We start from the raw sequence: 22,212 nt of genomic DNA, 5'->3' as shown, positions 1-22,212 counted from the left end.
ATGTTTAAAAGGAGGGCTATAATTGCAAATGACTTTATACGTGGGTTATGTATGACGAGTGGTGTGGAATTTGTGGATGTGTGGAGTGAGTTTGATGGGCGAAAGGATCTATATAAGATGGCTGGCTTGCATTTGAATAGTTACGGTGTAAGAAGACTTGAGAAAGTGTTGCTGAATGTAGTAGATGTGCAAATTCAAGGAAACTAGATTTGTTAGGGGGGGGGGGGGAGTAGAGATACAGTCCTTATGGAGGCAGTTGAATGTAAGAATGAATATAATATGCCAGAGCAAATAAGGACAACAAATCTGAGTGGGATAGTTAATATAAGGCATCAAGGTAGGGTTGGGGCTAATGGGGGTCTTAAATTCACGTACACTAATACTAGGAGTATTAGGAACAAGAAGGAAGAGTTTTTGGCAATGGTTGGCACTTCCAGACCACAGGTGATAGGTATTAGTGAAACATGGCTGACTGTAGATGATATAACTAGTGGGATTGAATGTGATGGGTATAGTGTGTTCAGGAATGACAGAGAGAATAAAATGGGGGGAGGAGTATTGTTGATGATAGCTGATGAGCTCCAGCCAAGGAGAATAGAAGTTGAATTGCAGGATAGAGAAAAGAGCACATTTGAGGCCATTTGGTGTGAGATTGTGGCTGGCAGAGCTAAATATACAATTGGGTGCTGCTATAGACCAGGTGATGGAAAAGATGGTGGTGACAGTATGCACAAGCAAATAGAAGAAATGAGTAGAAGGAGGGTGATTATCATGGGAGATTTCAACTATAGTCACATTGATTGGAGTGAGGAGAGGACACACAGGAGGAAGGAACTGGATTTTATGCGGTTATTAAGGGATAACTATCTGCGACAGCATGTAATGGAAAATACTAGGGGTCAGAGAGTGCTTGACCTAGTAATTACATCTGAGGATTTGGCTGTAACAAATATGACCACATTGCCACCAATCGGTGAGAGTGATCATAGGGTCTTAACTTGGGAGGTGGCTAAAGGTGTAGAATTTTCAATTAAGACAGGGTACATGTGGAATTATCGGGCTGGAAAGTATGACAAGCTTAGGAGTTTGATTGGTTCAGTGCCATTGCATGTACAACTGCAAGGACTAGAAGTTGATAGTGCATGGGAGGTAGTTAAGAAGTGCTTGCATGAAGCAATGGCTGACTGTATACCTAGAGTGCGAATAATAAATCAAGTAGGGGTTAAATGGATGAATAACACCATTAAGCTTGAGTTGCAAAAAAAGAAACAACTATGGAGGGAATTTAAGGAGAAGGGTGACCGGCAGGCACATGAACGGTATAAAGCGCAGGCCAGAAGGGTGACGAGTGTGGTAAGAAAAGCAAAAAAGGATTACGAAAGAACATTGGCCATGCAGGCTAAAGAGAATCCTAAACAGTTTTTTAGATATGTAGCAAGTAAAAGGAGAAATGAACATGGCAGATTGATTTTAAAGAATGCCGATGGTAGGGAGGTAAATGAATCAGTTGAGATAGTTGAGTTACTGAGTGAGCACTTTGCAAAAGTATATCATCCAGGTGGTGACATTGCAGAAACGAATAAACCAGTAGATTATACGGGAATTGTGGTTAATGAAGTGGAGGTGAGTAGTCTATTGCATAACCTCAATGTCAATACATCTGTGGGATTGGATGGTATACCAGCTCGTGTTGTACGAGAAGCAGCTAAAGAATTGTCAGTACCCTTGACCATTTTGTTTAATTTGAGTCTCAGGTGTGGATTAGTCTCGAGCGGGTGGAAAGAGGGGAAAATAGTTCCACTGCATAAAGGTGGTTCCGAGACTGCTGTTGTAAATTACCGACCAATTAGCATATCAGGAATCATTGTCAAGGTCTTAGAGAAAATAGTCAAGAGGAAAATACAAGATTGGATAGAAGAAAATGGGATACTGTATCGGGGACAGCATGGTTTTGTGAAGGGTAGGTCATGCCTCAGTAACTTGCTCACGTATTATAACACAGTGACGGCTGACTGGATAAGGGTAATGGGTTTACGGTGATTCTACTGGACCTTGCCAAGGCCTTTGACAGGATTCCACATGGAATTCTAATCAGTAAATTGCAGCATATGGGAATGGACATAGGGTTGGTGAGATGGATAGGAGGGTGGTTGACGGAGAGATATCAGAGAGTGGTTTACTCGGGAGTAGAGTCCACAAGACGGCCTGTGACTAGTGGTGCCACAAGGATCTGTTCTTGGACCACTGCTGTTTAATTTGTTCATAAATGATATAGGAAATGATCTGAGAGGAACAGTTCATTTGTTTGCGGATGATGCGAAGTTGGGTAGGGCAATAGTGAATGCAGATGACGTCAAAATTTTGCAGGATGATTTGGATAGATTGGAGGTCTGGGCTAAGGAGAATGGATGTCAGTTTGTTAGTAATAGTGCATCTGCACTATTACTAATAATCCTTCCCAGCTTCACATCATCTGCAAACAATTGAATATCTCCTTGCAATCCACTGACAATGTCATTGATATAAAGGTTAAACAATACAGGTCCCAGTACTGAGCCCTATATTGTTTAACCTTTGTTAAACAATATTATATTACCTTGTAACTCTCTGCTTCCTTGAAACTGCCCTACCAAACACAACTCTCTGATACCTATCGGACAGCCAATCCTGAATCCAGTTGACCAATCTGATATCCAGACCCATGTGCTGCAACTTAAATATCAGCTTATCATATGGAACCGTGTCAAATGCCTTCGCTAAGTCTAAGAAAATGGCAGTATATGCCTTTCCCTCATCTAATGCTCTTGTAACTTTATCATAAAAGGCTAGCATATTGCTAAAACAAGAGCGCCCCTTCACAAATCCATGTTGACTCTCACAGATAAATTACCCTCATCTGCCCAATGCTGTATACAGTCCTTCAGTACTTTCTCCAAGAGCTTACTATTTACTGATGACACACAGACTGGCCTATAATTAGACACTTCCAATCTGTTACCACCCTTATGCAATGGTACTATCTTACTTTCCTTCCATTCCCTGGGCACCTTTGCCGAAGCCAGACTTTCATTGAAAAGCGAGGTCAAAGGCACTGTCAGTTTCCTAGCACATTCTCTCAAAACACGTGGGGAAATACCATCCAGTCCACAGCTTTATTGACATCCAGATTACTCAGTATTTGAAACACACTCTCCTCCTGTACCTCTAAAGCTCAAACCTGCCCAATCCCTCTAGCATTAAAACTGACTCCTCCAGGATGAAATACTCCAATAAAGTGTTCGTTGAACAATTCCACTATGTCCTCTGCATCAGTCACTGTAACAAGGTGGTGGATTACTACTTATGATAAGTGATGACTTATATCCTCTCAAAGTCGAGGATCTTGAGGAAAATGGCACTACTGGAGATGATTAGGTAGTTGAGTTTGGAGTATGTAGTAGTAAGGGAATGGGATTTCTGGAATTCTTGAGGGACAAATGTCTTAGACAACATGTAGTGTCTCAAGAATTCCAGAAATTCCAAAAATTCAAGAGTTTTAGATTTAGTCATGCCCTAGATGGAGGGAGGGAGAGAGAGAGAGAGAGAGAGAGAAAACTGATTTTGACTTGGAAGAAGAATAGATAAGTAGGAGTATCAATGATAAAGGAACAAATGGAATTATAAGGTAGGTGATTATAATAGTCTTAAATATCAGCTTGGGACAGTTCCATGTATCAAAGAATTGGAAAGGTGAGATATCATCATCAGTGCTTGAGAACATGTTAGGGAATGTTTATTAACAGCAATAACAAGTTATATACCATAAAGGAAGAAGAGAACATAACTTGGTATAAAGTGGATAATAAACAATATGAAACAGGAACTGCAGGTAAAAAAGAGGTTATGAAGAGATATACAGAGAGAGAGAGAGAGAGAGAGAGAGAGAGAGAGAGAGAGATGGAGAGCAGATGCATGAAGAATATAAGACTCAGGCCAGAAGAGCAACTAGTATGGTAAGGAAATCAAAGCTGGAATATGATAAGAGACTGGCCCTGAGATCCAAAGAAAATCCTAAGGAATTCTTTCACTATGTGGCTAGTAGGAGGAGAAATGATTGTGGAAGTATGAAAGGAGAAATGATTGTGGAAGTATGAAAGGAGAAATGATTGTGGAAGTATGAAATTGTTGGATAAAAATAGGAATACAGTGACTGATGCAAAGGACATAATGGAGTTGTTCTACATTTAGAAGTGCAAGAAAATAGCGTATTTCAAATACTGAGTACTCTGGATATCAACAAAGCAATGTGACTGGATGGAATTTTGCCACACGTTTTGAGAGAATGCACTAAAGAACTAACAGCTCCATTGACTTGACTTTTCAATGAAAGTCTCACCATGTGAAAGGTGCGGAAGGAGGATAAGATAGTGCCATTGCATAAATATGGTAGCAGACTGGAAGTGTCAAACTACAGGCTAACTTTTATGTCATCAGTAATTGTTAATATTTTCGAGAAATTAGTGAAGGATCATTGACAGTTGTGTTCTCTTCTTCCTTTATGGTATATAACTTGTTATTGCTGTTAATAAACATTCCCTAACAAGTTCTCAAGCACTGATGACAGTGTTGGGCAGATGCAGGCAATGTAATCTGTGAGTGTCAGCATGGATATGCTAAGGAGTACTCTTGTTTTAGTAATATGATGACCTTTTATAATAAAATAACAAGAGTGGTTGATGAGGGAAAGAAATATTCTACCTTTTTTTGGGGGAGGGGGGTTTACAAAGTCATTTGAAAGGATACCACATGATAAGCTGATATTGTATTATTATTCAGGCCTCCATGGAGTCAAGAGACTCATCATGGGAGGTCCCTCCTAGGAAACACAAAGTCTATCATACCGCTCCTTGAACTCATTGACCATTCTTGCTCTCACCACTCTATCAGGCAATGCATTCAACGGTTCAACCAACCTCCACACAAAGAAACCACTCCTCACCTTCTTGCTCACAGGTCCCTTTCATAACTTCTAGGGTTGGCCCCTTGTCATCACTAATTCCTGCTGTTCCACCAAGTGAAAGAACTCCCTAGTATCAACCCTACAACTGCCTCTCAATGGTTTAAAAGTCTCAATCATATCACATCTCCTTCTTCTATCCGCAATCTCTGCAGTCCACATTCCCTCAGCTGAACCTCATTACTAACACTGTACAGTCCTGAAACCATCTTTCTTATCTGCTCTCTACCATTTCCACAGTTAATTTATCCCCTTCAAATCCTGGGAACCAAATTTGAGAACAATAGTATAGATGTGGTCTGATCAGAAGCTTATACAACAGAATCATAACTCTTCTATCTCTGCAGGTCAGTGTACTTCTCAATATTGCAGCAATCTTCTGGGTTACCTTCACTACCTTTGCAATATGCTCCCTGAATTTAGGTTTTCTGTTCAATCATCACCCCCAGATCTCTTGTCTCTCATAATTCCAGCAGTATCAGTACAGCTCCTCCAAATGAGTATGCAGCCTCCCATCGATGTAACCCAAACTTCAACACTTGAAATTTTGCTGCATTAAACCGACATCCCCATTCATTTGACCATCTGTCTAGCTTATTCAAATCCTCTTGTAGGACTGCCACATCTGCACTATTACTAATAACCCCTTCCCAGCTTCACATCATCTGCAAACAACTGAATCCATTGACAATACCATTGATATAAAGGTTAAACAATACAGGTCCCAGTACTGAGCCCTGTGAAACCCCATTTATAACCTTTTGTCTCCTTAATATTGCCCCACCATACATAACTCTCTAATACCAATTGGACAGCTGATCCTGAATCCAGCTGACCACCCTGACATCGGAATCTAAGTGCTGCAGCTTAAATATCAGCTTATCATGTGGCATCGTGTCAAATGCCTTTGCAAAATCTAAAAAAATGGCAGTATATGCCTTTCCCTCATCAACTGCTCTTGTCACTTTATTATAAAAGGCAATCATATTACTTAAACAAGAGCATCCCTTAACAAATCCATGTTGATTCACGCAGATAACATTACCCTCATCTGCCCAATGCTGGATATCGTCCCTCACTAATTTCTCCAAGACCTTAAGAACTACTGATGCCACACAAACTGGTCTATAATTAGACACCTCCAGTATGCTACTGCCCTTATGCAATGGCACTATCTTATCTTCCTTCCATTCCATGGGTACCTTTCCAGTAGCCAGACTTTGAAAAGCAAGGTCAATGGAGCTGTCAATTCTTTAGTACATTCTATCAAAACCCATGGTGAAATACCATCCAGTCCCACAGCTTTACTGACATCCAGCGTACTCAGTATTTGGAACACATTCTCCTCTTGCATCTCTAAACCTCGAACCTGGCCTATTTCTCTAGTATTAAAATCTTCTTCTCCAGGATGAAATACTCCAATAAAGAGTTCATTAAACAACTCCACCATGTCTTCTACATCAGTGACTCTATTCCCATTTTTATCCCATAATGTTATTCTTTCACAATCATTTCTCCTCCTACTGGCCACATAGCTAAAAAATTCCCTAGGATTTTCTTTGGATCTTAATGCCAATCTCCTCTCATATTCCAGCTTTGCCTTCCTCACCATACTAGTCACTCTCCTGACCTGAGTCTTATATTCTTCATGCATCTGCTCTCCACCCTCTCCTTATATCTCTTCCATAATGTCTTTTTCACCTGCAGTTCCTGTTTGATATCGCTTGTCATCCACTTTACACTGGATTGTGTTCTCTTCTTCACTCATGGAATGCAGTTTACTATTGTTACTAACAAATATTCCTTCATAATTTCCCCAAGCACTGATGATATCCCAGCCTTCCAATTCCACCCTCCATGGAATTGCCACAAGTTGATATTTAAGACTATTATAATCACCTGCCTTACAATTCCATATACATTCCCTTTTGTTTGATACTCCTGCATGTCTGTTCATCTTCCAAGTCAAAACCACATGGTCATTCTCTCTAACTGGGGGGGGGGTATTCATCTCAGTTATTATCAACTATTCTGATGGTATGATCAAATCCAAAACTCTTGAACCTCTTGTTCCCTCTATTACGTGTTGCCTAAGACATTTGTCCCTCAAGAATTCTAGAAATTCCATTCCCTTATTGCTAAATGCATCTTCCTCTCCCCAATTTATACTGCTGTAGTTAAAATCTCCCATAGCAATCATTCTTCTTGCACTTGCTAAGCTCAACTGCCTAAACATCTCATGCTCCCCACTCTCTGTGCTCCTTGGTTTATAGCAACACCCCACTAAATATCCTGCCTTGCCCACCTCTATCTCAATACAAATGCATTCAAAACCATTAGGGTCTACCAGTGGTGGCCGGCGAAAATTTTAAGTGGGGGTGCTGCATATACAAAAAAAAAAATATATATATATAATCAGTAACGAATTTATTAATAAATAAATTTACATATTAAAAATTGCTTTATTAAAAATATTTCATCCTCACCACAAACAAACACCAATAATAAGTTTTGTATCAATAGCAATGACAAGCCAAATGAATATCGGCGTTAGATCGTAGTGCATTTGTTTCGTGTAACGATAATTGAAAAAATATAATTCTTTTCATATTTTCAACAGTGGCACTCATCATAATTCAGCCTTGTATCTATAATAAATAAATAATTATATGTTATTTTAAGAAAATAAAATAATATTGATAAAAAATAGTTCACCATGCACACGCACCAATAATAAACGTTTCATATCTCACAGAAATAACATGCATCTATCCTATCCCAGTGGCTTTAACAGGCCTTTAAGGCCCACAACCTTCCAAGCATGCTTGGATTTCGTAACCGAAATACGAGGATAGAATGGTCACTCCTATGCCTCAAGGTATTCTTGGCTGTATCCCTGTGTGTTCATGGGGCCGGTTTGTCTGCTTGTGGGATGAAAAACATCAGATAAACTGGCGGGGAAAACCCTACTGCCTGCGCCCAACACCGGCTAACTTGGCTATGGCTGAGGAAGATCCTTCAGCTCCTCACGTCTCCGACGGGAATCGAACCTAGGACACTCCTTCCCCAGGCATATGGTTGCGAAGATAACATGCATAAGGATACTAAAAATATACAGCCGTTTGGGCAGTGTTTGAACGACATAACGTGCAATGGCAAGCGCAAACGAATATCGGCATTAGATCGCAGTGCATTTGTTTCGTAATCTTAAGTGTTAATCGAATAATTCCAATTATTAACTATTCAATCAATGTCAAAACATAAGCTGTAGACTTTAACATGCTGTATTGCATTTATATAATGTTGTAAGCATTGTTATTATTTATAAACACAAACAAAATTTAAATTTTTCATTTTTTCCTTGGGGTACTGCAGTGTTGCAGTGCTTATGTATGGGCCGCCACTGGTCACTACCTTCCAAAGAATCCACTCCTAGAGGACGTATGTCATTGCTTATCATAAGCAATACTCCACCACCACATTTTCCCTTCCTATCCTGCTGAAAAGTGCTGTACCCTGCTTCTTCTATTCCTGTTATTATATTATCTTCCATCAACCACGTCTCAGATATCCCAATAATCTTCGGCCCAGTTGATGCTATCTGCACCACCTATTCATCTCCTTTATTCTGGATACTCCTGGCATTCATAAAAAGTATAAAAATGTCAGTGCTTCTATACCTATCATTATCCTCTCCAGACTCCACTGAACTCAGTGTTACCTGATGTTGTCCTCCTTCCCTCCAAGCACCCATTCCCAGAAGAGGCCACCCCTGCTATCATCCACCCCAGTAGCGCACTCAGGATTTAATCTTGGATGGGGCTGAGCGCTCAGGATTTAACCTTGGGGGGGGGGGGGGGGGGGAGCGAGTTGAGTAGATGTTTTGCGAATACACACTACACATCGCATACAACCAATAACTGAGCATCTGCAGTGATCGCTAATCCATAAGTAGCACACAACATAAATAAAAAAAAAATGAATTTTAATTAGGAAAAGATTTTTGGAAATTTTTCTAGTGTTTTTTCCTTTTCTTTGGGGGTGCCCGGGCCCCCTTGCCCCCCCCCCTCTGGGTGTGCCACTGATCCACCCTGAGAATTCTAGTTTTCCTGCATTGAAACACTGACTCATTCAGAAAACAGCAGTCTTTCCAGATGCCTACGTCCTTTTTCATTCAGATGCAAGCGGTCTCTCGCATACAGTTCCTTTCTGTCCTCAAATGCTCTCCAAGCATCCATAGATTCCAATCCTCTCTTCTGACGTGTTCGGGTTATTATGCTATTCATTATTACTGCGTTTCTGCTCAGATCGTCACTATCATACCTGGGCAACACACACACACACACACAATCTTTTCTCTCTGCATTTTCTTTTGAACAACCTCAAGCAAAAATATCAAATCTCTTGCCACCCAATTTTCATTGCCTCTCAAGTCATTTGTGGCCACCATTATAATCAATCTCATCCACCCTTTCACCCAGCTTAATTACCACAGCCACACTTTCTATCGTTCCTCCAGACAAACACTCCTCTGGCATCCTATCTTGTACACCATGGATCATCAAGTCTCGATACATCACGGTTCTTACCACTCTGTTCCTTGATTGCTCACCTGCATCCCTCACTCTCACTCTCTCTCTTCTAACTCTTTCACTCTGTGTTCCCCTACTTACCTGCTATCCCTGGTTCCAGCATTACCTCAAATTCTTCTCATTCCCTCTCTTTGACTGTTTCCATTCTCTCCTCTTCTATCATTCCCATAACTCTCTCTCTCTCTCATTTAATTTTTCTATTCCCTCCTCTTCTGTCATTCCCATAACTCTTTCTAACTCCTATTCTGATTAGCCTTGCATTCATTTCTTTTATTCTCCTAATCTCATCTTTCATACTTTTCATCTCATTCCCGAGACATTCCACCTCCTCTTTCAGCTCATCTATCTCTCTCTGCAAGTTAGCCACTCTTAAAAAACTTCACAATCATTCAAGACTTCTGCACTCCCTGCTCTTTTTTTCATTCATACTTCTATCACACTACTCATCTCTCGAGATTCTCCCACCCCTAATGTGCAATGAGGTCAGTTATCATAATATCTAAGTCACTAAGTTCCTCCTATTGCCTACATTTTGCACATATATGCACTCCCCCCTTCTCTTACCCCCACATATACAACTGCTGGGATGCATACATACCACAAGCACCATATGCCACAAAATCCTGTATTTAAGTTTGTACATGGGTTTAGATAACAGGTTGATGAATGGGATTCAGGATTGGTCATCTGATAGATATCAGAGAGTTGTGTATTGGGCAGTAGTATCAAGGAAGCAAAAGGTTACAAGTAGGGTCCTGCATGGCTCAGTACTGGGACCTGTATTGTTTAAGCTTTATATCAATCACATTGTCAATGGATTACATGGGGATATTCAGTTGTTTGCAGATGATGTGAAGCTGGGAAGGGTAATTAGTAATAGTGCAGATAGGCAAACGAATTGGGGATATAAGTTTAATTCAGCTAAATATAAAATCTCGAATTTTGGGACACATCGATGGGAGTCTGCATACTCTGTTGGAGGAACTGTACTGAGAGGAAGCAAGGGATCTGGGGGTGATGACTGATAGAAACCTGACATTCAGGGAACATACTGTAAAGATTACCCAGACGATTGCTACAATACTGAGAAGGATGATGATCTGCAGAGATAAAAGATTGCGATTCCATTGTATAAAACTCTGATCAGACCACACCTGGATTAGTGTACTCAAATTTGGTCCCTAGGATTTGAAGGGGGATAAATTTACAGTGGAAAGAGTGCAGAAATGAATAACAAAGATGATATCAGGACTGTACGATGTTATTTATGAGGATATGCGAAGGATAATGATAATGACTATGGGAATAGGAATATGGACTGCAGAATTTAGTAGATATCAGGTGTACTATTCGACTTATTTCAGTCTCATTCTAGGTGATAGACTGAGACATTTTAACTGTTTACCTGTAGTTACAGCATTGACACTGGGAAGTTCTTTCATTTGATAGAACAGGGGGAAGGAGCAAGGACAAGGGGCCATTCCTGGAAGTTATGAAAGGAAGTTGTGAGCAAGAAGGTAAGGAGTGGTTTCTTTGCATGCAAGGAATTTGAACCATGGAATACATTGCCTGATAGAATAGCATGAGCATGAACAGTCAATGGGTTCAAGTAATCGAATGATAGGCTTTGTGGTTTCTAGGGTGGGCCTCCTGCGATGAGTCTTGTGGCTCTATGCAGGCCTGAATCATAATAATAATAATAATTATAATTTGTCTAAACAATTCATAATCATTACCCTCCATGTCCTATAAAAACATTCTATCAGGTGTACTATTCGACTTATTTCAGTCTCATTCTAAATAGTCTTAAAGCCAGCCTGTCAACTATCCTGTACAAGCACAATTTCCCTGTTATTTTAAATAAAATCTTCCCACCTGTTCTGGGAAGATTCTATTACCATTTCTATTCCTACATGTATATTATCTTCAATAAAACCAGGTTTCAAGAGTCTCATAAGGAAAAGAATTTAATCACTGCCACAGACTCAGCCTTATGGTGGTATATTATTTTCCACCAGATGTGAGATGGTTATTTTATATATATATATATATATATATATATATATATATATATATATATATATATATATATATATATATATATATATATATATATATATATATATATATAAGTACTATGGGTAGGCCTGAAGTTTGAAAAAGTATGATCTTTGATCTTTAGAGCAAGGTCTCTCAATTATCTAGTCCTTGGCCTGCCCATAGCACTAATATAATGCCAGTGTTCTATATTCTATATAATACTTACAGCCTATAAGTATTAGGTAGGATTCACAAAACACACACGCACGCATGCATGCACCCACCCACTGACACACACGCACATACTTCATACGACTAAAAAATTCGATGCAACCATTAAAGAAAACTTAGCACAAACTTCACCCTTCATTATTTTCCCTCACTCCTCTGAAGATGACTCCTGCTTGAAATGTCCCATACACCATCATTTTTATTGGTTCATTCATTCTTCACTGAAGTTCATTATGTCACACAGTATGTAATCCTTTGTTTTTAAAAAAATTTCCATGTTTTTTAATCTACATGAAAGTTTTATATTCCTGTTGTAAATTATTATTCTAGCGAGTTAATTTCCTCTTGTAATATATAATTCTATTAGGAGTTTGGATTATGAGTTTATATCTACCAGCATTGTCCTATCAAAATACAACATCTATAAATTAACTTGCAAACATCTTGCTGACATTTGAGGGTGTTCTGGATGCTATAGTTTTGTTAGGCACATTCACCTGAGCAGGACTGCATATACACCAAAGTTGGATAGTTATAAGCTATCTGATTGTCACTCTTCAGCTATTCAACTTTGGCATACATGAGATCATGCTTCTGTCAAAGTGCTCAACAATGCTATGCCATTCAGAACACCTTTAAATATCAGCAAGATGTTTGCAAGTTAATTTATAGATGTTGTTCTATTGTAATGTATATTTTTGTATTTCTCTTTTCGTGTTAATATATATATATATATATATATATATATATATATATATATGTAGGAAGTTTTTAACTTGGGTATACTATGTATTCAAGATACCAAGTAATTTTATATAAACTTGGTTTTTAATCCTATTTCCCAAGCAAGCAAACAGACAAGTATGTCACGTTTGCACCTGCAAGTAGTGCAAGACTGAGGCAAATCATGGTAAAGGTGGATTAAGGTCCGATCACTTTCCTTAGTATTTTTCCCCTAATGCAAAGCACATACCCTTGCAGAGATGTATGATGCTATGCATTAAAGGCAGGGGTCACTACCCAGACCGGTTTCGACCTTCATTGAGGTCTCGTCAGTGGGAGCCAGACCTGAAATACGAAGGTTGAAGTGATGCAGAGCTTATGTGAATTTTACCTAAACAAGTTGCCACAAGGTGCTTTGACCTTATTAAATCAGTTTTTGCAGGCTCAAACTTGACATAATTGTTTGCTTACTTGGGAAATAGGATTAAAAACCAAGTTTATATAAAATTACTTGGTATCTTGAATACATATACATACATATATATATATATATATATATATATATATAGTTTTATGAAAAAAATTGAATGACTAGAACCGAGATTTAATTAAAAAGGTTTTAATATAAACACACTACTAGTTTCGGCCTGTAACAGCCTTCTTCAGGTGACATTATAAAAGAAAAAACAGTAAACATTGAGGGTTAAAAGACTATGAACAACATAGACAGTCTTTATACATAATTAGCATGAAAACGTTGTAGTTGTATTTGACGCTGTTCTTTCATTTGTTGCATTGTTGGGAGAGTGCGTGCTTGCTGCATCACGTGAACGCCAGTACATGATTACAGCTGAATGACTATCTGGGAGGTTGTAGCTTAAGTTGTTATTTAGATGAACAGAGAAAAATTGTGGAATTGAGAGAAATCATCTTCAATCCTGTTCATCTAAATAACAACTTAAGCTACAACCTCCCAGATAGTCATTCAGCTGTAATCATGTACTGGCGTTCACGTGATGCAGCAAGCACGCACTCTCCCAACAATGCAACAAATGAAGGAACAGCTTCAAATACAACTACAACGTTTTCATGCTAATTATGTATAAAGACTGTCTATGTTGTTCATAGTCTTTTAACCCTCAATGTTTACTGTTTTTTCTTTTATAATGTCACCTGAAGAAGGCTGTTACAGGCCGAAACTAGTAGTGTTTATATTAAAACCTTTTTAATTAAATCTCGGTTCTAGTCATTCAATTTTTTTCATAAAACTATGTATGTTAACCGAGTCAATGATCATTCTGTCATATATATATATATATATATATAAAACAGGTATGCAATTATATATCATCTACTTACTAGAACTTACTTTTTTAGTTAAATATCATCAGGTAAAACTGGTTGTATTGAACGAGCATAGCTAGCTGCTGTATCAACTACTCTGCTAAAAGCATGATCAATTCTTTCTCTATTTTCAAGGAAAAATGGACGGATAATATGATGGTATAACAACTGTGATCCATTACTTTCGATGGGAGCGAAACACCAAATAAGGAAGATGCACTAAATATGGAGATAAAATATGGTGAATTGACATGCAAATATAATTTTAATCATAATACTGAAAAAAAAAAAAAAAAAAAAAAAAAAAAAAAAAAAAAAAAAAAAAAACACGAATCTATAAAAGGGCCAAAGAAATAGGTATATAGTATCATATGATTTTTCTTTGGAAAAAAAAAAAAAAACACTCATAACATCTAATTTACAAAGAAGTCCATACTCTGGCATAAAAAGATCATTAAACCCCCTCAACCGGCCATTACATCTTGAGACGTCCAGCTAAATCTGGATACGATTCTGTAACACCTGTTGAATAACATGGATAAGAAGTGCAATTTGGTCTATTTCATCCACCTCAGTGGGAAGGTTAAATCTAATCACAGTTTTCACACTCACTATAATCATTGTATTATACATTGCGCAACTTGCTTATATGGCTTCCCCTCTGTAGTATAGTTGTGCTCTTTTTCTACCCTTGTGTCCCTCTACTCTACAAAACATTTTCTCCATATTACTCTAGTAATAGCACCTAAACCAACTTGTTTCTCAATCATATCCCCTCTTTAATCTGTTTTCATCAGAGATCTGACAATGCTTTAGTGAATTTTCACTGGACCCATTCTAAAATATCTTCATCCCTTGAAAAAGAAATGTGACCCAATTTGTGCATGGTAAAAGATATACGGCCTTCATCAGGCCACATACAAGAGAATTCTGCCACATTTGCTTCTATATGTTAAGGTCTCATCATTGCCATAATTATTATTCTTATTGCACAGGCACTTCCATGGAGTCCTAAGGCTCATCGTGGTAGACCCAAACTATCAACACACTATCTATCACAACTCTCCTTGAACCCATTAACAGACAAAGCACTCACAACTGAATCCATTCAATCCATCACCATCCTCCAAACAAAAAAATCTAATCTTCATGCCCTTTGTTTACCACACTCTTGTCCAACTTCCAAGGATGACTTCTTGTTCTACTCCCTTTTGCTAAGTGCTGAAACATTTCCTCTGCATCCGCCCTATAATTAACATAAATGTTTCTATCATATATCCTCTTTATCACCTATCAATTAACTTTTGCAATCCACAACCCCTCAATCTATACTCATAGGGAGCATTCCGCAAACCACTCATCATCTTGGTCACTCACCTCTAGATCCTCTCCACCACTTCCTCATCCCCAAGAAACCCAGGTGACAAGACCTGAGCACAGTAATCCAGATGTGGTCATATCAAGGCTTTATAAAGAGGAATGATAACTTCCTTATCTCTGCTTGTTAGCGTTTTTTTTTTTTTCAATTACCAAGTAATCCTGTGAGTTACCTCAACTACTTTAGCAATATAATAAATTTAGTTTAATTCTTTATCCACGTGTAAACAAACAAAGTTTGCGCCTGAAGTATCTTAAGGACTGAGGCAACTTGTGGCAAAGGTGGACCAAGCTCTCATCAGTCCCTGTCTTAGTATCTCCCAAAGCACATCTCCTTGCAGACATGTATAATGCTATGCATTAAGGTAAGGACCATTACCCAGATCGGTTTTGACCTTTATTGAGGTCTCATCGGTGGGAGCCAGACTCAGAGGAGGTAAATATGACTTCTCCACTGCTTCCACTTTAGTATCACCACCTCTGAGTCTGGCTCACACCAACGAGACCTCAATAAAGGTTGAAACCGGTTTGGGTAGTGGGCCTTCCCTTAATGCATAGCATTATGCATGTCCACAGGGAGATGTGCTTTGCATTATGGGAGATACTAACTTTTCTTGTACTTTTACCACCACCACTCTTGATAAACTGATTGGTCTATAATTGTCTTCCACAGACTTAGATCCTCCTTTATGCAAAGGAATTATTTTACCTCCCTATACCAGCACTGAGACTGAACTGAACATCCCAGTCAAAAGGCATTATAAGTTCCCTTGCACATTCTCTTAAAATGTGAGCTGGCATCCTATCCAATTCCACAGCTGTATTTGCATTCAGATTTAGCAGTATGCTAAGTACCTACAATTCATCAACCTCTGTTCTCACACCTGTCACCTCTGCCATAACAATCTCTCAATATCTCTACTTTGCTGATATATGCTTTCAAAATAGCCACTCAGTAGATTAACAATTTCATCTGCCTTTGTTACTTCTCTATCATCTACACTCATTAAACTTATCCTTCCATAGTCATTCTTCCTCCTACTTGCCAAATAATGAAAAAAATCTTTTGAATTTCCTTTGGCCTGCTTGGCTAACTTCTCTCATAATTTGATTTTACCTTCCTTACTATGCTATCTTGCCTGATATTTCTTTACTGTTCATGAGTTGGCTGGTCTCCTCTGTCCTTATATAACCTCAACAATAGTTTAATTTTTTACGGCTCATGCTTAATGATACTACTCATCTATTTAACTCCTACCTGATTTATCCTCCTGACCTTGGGTATACAGTGTAATATTGCTTTCTCCAGATACCCCTTGACTATCCCTCATGTATTGTGAACATCCTTCCCTTGCAAATCTTTATGCCATGGTACTGCTTCAAGCTTCCTCCAAGTGTATCATAATTACCTGTCTTGTAGTTCCACATATATCCCTTCTTAACTAGAATCATCCCAAGTCAAGATCATCGAGTGATCACTTTTCCCAATCGGAGGCAATGTAGCCACCTTAGTTATGGACATTTCTTCTTCTTCTGCTCCTATAACAGGATCTAACACTCTCATATTCTGAGTCCTCAATCACATTCTGCTTCAAGTAATTATCTCTCAATAAGTGTATAAATTCCATTTCTTTCCTGCCATGTGATCTTTTCTCCTTCCAATCTAACAAGCATAATAATTACTTGACTTGCACTCATTGTACTAATGTCCACGCGGTTAGCCTAGTGGCTGTCGCTTCGCAACCATATGACTGGGGAAGGAGTGTCCCAGATTCGATTCCCGTTGAAGACACGAGGAATTTGAGGATCTTCCTCAGTCGTAGCCAAGTTAGCCAGTCTTGGGCATGGGCAGTAGGGTTTTTTTGCCAGTTTATCTGGAGTTTTTCATCCTGCAAGCAGGCAAATCGGCCCCGTGAACACACACATGGATCTACAGCCATAAATACTTAACCCCCCCTATGAGGGGCTCAACTCACCCCAATAGGGATGGGTTAGGTTAGGAATAACCTAACCCATTGGTTAGGTTATTCCTAACCTAATGTTAGGAATAACCTAACATTATTGTTAGGTTATTCCTAACAATAATGTTAGGAATTCCTAACTATTGGGTTAGGTTATTCATACAAATAACCTAACCCAATAGGTTACGAATATACTACATACAAATAAATAAATAAATTGTACTAATCTGCTGATGCATGTCTTCACATCATCCCTGCTACCCCCCCCCCAAGCCTATAGCAGCAATCAATAATCAACTGTGGTCCTCATAATTTTAGCAAAGAGACCCTAAACTTCAAGTTGTTGTCCACTACCATTCCCAGATCTCTCATCTCCTCTACCTCCTCCTTCAAAAGTGTATACTTTAATTAATTAATTTACTGAATAATCTGCAACCCATCATGGCTTGCCAAATGTTAAGACTTAATGCTCAGCAACAATGAAGTGGCATGTGACACACTTGTCCACTCACAGCCTATTCCGATACTTCTGCAAGAAAAACATAGTTCTTTCCAACTTTTCAACATCTGCAGAAAGTTTCATATCTCCAGTTATTCCTATCTAAATATTATTAACATACATATTAAACAATAGTGGTCCCCAAACAGATCTCTCTCCCACACCATTAGTAACCTTCCTCTTTTGGGATACCACTCCCACATACACAACCTGCTGATGCTATCTGACAACCAATCATCTATCAATTCTCTAATCTATTATACAACCCTATTCATCCCAATTTAGTTACAAGCTTATGGTACATAAGCAGACTCCTAAAACATAATCACCCTTTAACTAATCCATGCTAACCATCAGAGACAATACTGTTATTAGCAACTCTATTCAGACCACTAATGGGCAGAGATGCACAATATACAGCCTCTCCCTACCAATTCAATCCCACTTCCTGTGGTGTGGCCTGTTTCCACAAAAAGGGGTCTGGCACAAAGTGAGCATTCCTGCTGAAAAAGGATATCTTCCTAGTGTTGGCAAAAATACCAACTAGACCACTAGGTAATCAATGATTTTCATCTCTGGATGAAATACTACCTCCCTGTTTATTGGAGGCCTGAAGTAATGGATGTTATGTTTGGCATCCAGAACAGAGTTTCCAATCTCTATCCGTCCCACACAGTGTTGAGTGATATTCTTCAAGGGCATGCCTAACATTCTTAGAGACCCTCTTCGATTTTGAATGTACATCAGTTAAAACAGTGATACCACAGATCCCTCACCAGACAGTATATGAGCCCGAACCTGTCAGTAATGAGACTGGATTCCTCTCTAGGCATGACCTGGAGAGGGAGTATAAGTAGTGGTACTTGGACTTCTTCTCCTTCCTCTCCACGAAGTTCAACCATCTTCAATATAGCTACACAAACAGTGATTTAGATCACCCTCCTAGCTGATCTAAATGTCCATAACTCCAAGTAGCTCACCTTCTCCAATGCTACCAATCAACCTGGACATGTTGTGGAAGTATATGCAATGATCCAATGCAAATCATATGCCTACCTACCCGAATTCCGAATAATCCCCTCCACTTTCCCAATACCCTTGATCTTTTTTTTAACTAGCTCTCCTTCTAGACACACAGCAGAAGTCAGGAGACACTGCAGAAGTTCTGCATGAAGTGCCTTTCATTACATCCAAAATTCCCATCCACTTTCCCGGCCCTAGTTCAACAAAGGATGTATGAAAGCAGCCGAAAGAAAAAAACTCAGCTTATCACAGGTAGCTAGAATCAACAACCTCAGCTTCATACTCATGTGGAAGCATGAAATAAATGCAACTATTTAGTTGTTTTAACTAAACAACAGTTTTAGGGTAGTGCGCATAAAACCTCCTTAAAAATTCTTGATGCTGTCCAGAGGAGAACAATTTGGCTTATAGAAGAATATCCAAGTATATCACTGTATGTACATCTTCCTTATCCAGTGAATTTGTCATCTTATAATAGTACATAAAAAGATTACTAAAACACAACCTCCCTTTAACAAATCCATGCTGACCATCATAGAGAATATTGCTATTATCAACCCAATTCCAAATTCTGCTCCTCACCAAACTCTCTAACGCCTTAACCACAATCTCAGACACACAGACTGGCCTATAATTCAAAGCTACAGTCTTCTCCCCCCCCCCACTTTGGGAAGCAGAACATTTTTTCCCAATTTCTACTCCTTTGTTGGAAGACTCATGTTAAACATACTGTGTCAAAGGTGTCATTAATTCCTTTGAGCATTCCTTCTAAACATGTGAAGATATATTGTCATGTCATGCCTTACTACCATCAAATTTACTTAATGCCTCATATACGTTCTGTTCATTCACCATCAGTCCCTCCTCCACCATATTCACTGCACTTCAGTTTCTAATGATGTCACTTTTATGAGGATGAAATACATCGAGAAAGAAAGAGTGCTGATGCTACGATGAGTCTCTTGTCTCCATGGAGGTCTGTTGATAATAATACACTACTCATTGAATATTTCAACTATATCCTCTGCATCAGTTATTAGTCTGCCAGTATCATCAACCAATATCATCCTCCCACAGTCATTCTTTCTTCTACTTGCCACATACTGAAATAACTCATTTGGATTTTTCTTGAATTGACTGGCTGATTTCAGCTCATAGTGGACTTTGTCTTTGTCAACTTCAGTCATTTTCCTAGACTGCTCTTTATGCATGTGTCCTAATACTAACATTTATCCTCTGTTGATCCACAGAACTTTTTCCTTCAATATTTCATTACAAATCCCTTGATTCATCCTACTATATTTAGCATTCTCATGTTGGAATAAACTTAGACATTACCGCTTTCTTGTATAATCAGACCTATGGTGTATCCATAATTATAGAATCGCATGTGTACCACAGTAAAAATTTATATGCGTGGATAAGCTTATGTGTTCGTCAGACATTTTGTAATTGATTTCACGGTTTGATATGAAAACAGATGATTAAGAAAATAACTATTTATTAACTTAAAAGCTAATATTTCGCTGGTATTATATCCAGCATCTTCAGAGCACACAACACAACACAAAGTTTGTTACAAATGCAAAACAACCACAATCCAGTGTAACAGTGGGGCTAGTAAAGTAATTGCATCATGCAACACCACACTAAAGTCCTAATATGGCGCCATCTAGGTAAAAAAAAAATTTTTTAAAATTCAAAGTTTTGAAATAGTAGTCCAAATGATAGTCTTAGAAAGTTTGAAAAAATGAAAAAAATTAAATGCTACCCAGAAATCCCCTCTATCTACCACAGAAGACTACAACAAAACTATCACCATCCCATACATTAAAGGCACATCTGAAAAGATATCTAGGGTGCTTAACAAACACCAACTATGCACAGTATTTAAACCTTATGTAAAATTAGCAACTCTCATCCGTTCACTTAACGACAAATGCACTCCTTTATCACATCCAGGAGTCTATGAAGTGCCCTATTCTTGTCATCAAGCCTACTACGGACAGACAGGAAGAACTGTGGATATTCGCCTCAGTGAACACAAAAAATATATCCGACACTTTCGCTATGGCAAGTCGGGTCTGGCAGACCATACTTTGGAAACCCTACACACAAGAAGATCAATTGGAAAGAAACAAAAGTAATGCACCGAAACTTCTACAAGTCAGAGAGGTTGTTCCTGGAATCAACAGAAGCCTTAAAACATACTCCAAAACTTTAACAAGTATGGCTGTATAAAGATTTGGGAGATCTGCCAGACCCGACTTGCCATAGCGAAAGTGTCGGATATATTTTTTGTGTTCACTGAGGCGAATATCCACAGTCATCTTAAGACAAAATTAATATTTATTACTTTTCTTTTATTTCATTTTTTCAAACTTTCTAAGACTATCATTTGGACTACTATTTCAAAACTTTAATTTTTTTTTTTTTAACCTAGATGGTGACATATTAGGACTTTAGTCTTGTGTTGCATGCTGCAATTACTTTACTAGCCCCACTGTTACACCGGATTGTGGTTGTTTTGCATTTGTAACAAACTTTGTGTTGTGTGCTCTGAAGATGCTGGATATAATACCAGTGAAATATTAGCTTTTAAGTTAATAAATAGTTATTTTCTTAATCATCTGTGTTCATATCAATACACTGTGAAATCAATTACAAAAAAAAACAGTAAAAATTAATTTACTTATGCAGATATTTCGTCTTACATATCATCATATTACAGCCATGTGTTCATTTGTTAAAAACTATTGTGCTGAAATTAAATTAAAATTAAATAATCTGAGTTTAAAAAAAACTTAAGAATACAAATTTATTTAATACAGTTAAGGATGACAATTAATAACTTCCCTGTCACACTAGGAATGGTAAGGTAATAATTATGATTGAGGTTAGGTTGAAGAAATAGGATGTTAGCACTTTCTTTGCATAAATGTTCATGTTTATAAATGGATCTATATAACAGTTAGTATATTTGGCTGAATAAACTAACAATGCAAAGTTACTAATGAAGGGGATACAAATCCTTTGATGTTTATCTGTAAGCGAAACTCTAAGAACTAGGGCTAAGATCTATGAGTTTCATACCGAAAAACTATTGGCAAATCCAAGTGTAAGTAACCACTTGGTAGTGTTAAATTGTGAATGAAGCTATGTTATGTAATTTATTATTTTTCATTCACATTTAACATTGCTTATTAAATATTAATCATGGCTCATATAAATTTATTTATTATTCCTTGATTAAGAATTACTAATTAAATATTTATTTAAAACCTGACCTATTATTAACTTATAAAATAATAAAATGTATAGAATCTTGTATAACTAAATATATATGGTGTAACGTAAAGTGTTATTTTATATTTAACTGTATACGTAATCAAAAAGTTGAAGAAGTAGCTTAAATATTCTGTTGTT

General features: G+C 38.0%; 1 protein-coding gene across 1 annotated transcript in view; it reads right to left on the bottom strand.

Annotated features, from left to right (window-relative positions):
• The window catches only part of LOC150099878 (receptor expression-enhancing protein 5-like), a 177,095-nt gene that overhangs the window by 10,136 nt on the left and 144,747 nt on the right, over nucleotides 1-22,212 (bottom strand). The window contains exon 4 of the mRNA XM_090403508.1: nucleotides 13,952-14,145. Coding sequence (XP_090259634.1) covers nucleotides 13,960-14,145 — 186 coding nt within the window. The 3' untranslated portion in view covers nucleotides 13,952-13,959. The remainder of the gene's footprint in view (nucleotides 1-13,951; nucleotides 14,146-22,212) is intronic.

The sequence above is a fragment of the Typopeltis vanoorti genome, chromosome 14 (assembly GCF_054136105.1).
Source record: "Typopeltis vanoorti isolate ZY-2024b chromosome 14, IOZ_Tvanoo_1.0, whole genome shotgun sequence".
NCBI lineage: Eukaryota > Metazoa > Arthropoda > Arachnida > Uropygi > Thelyphonidae > Typopeltis > Typopeltis vanoorti.
Note: the sequence above shows the minus strand (reverse complement) of the source record. Positions and strands in the feature narration are given on the sequence as shown.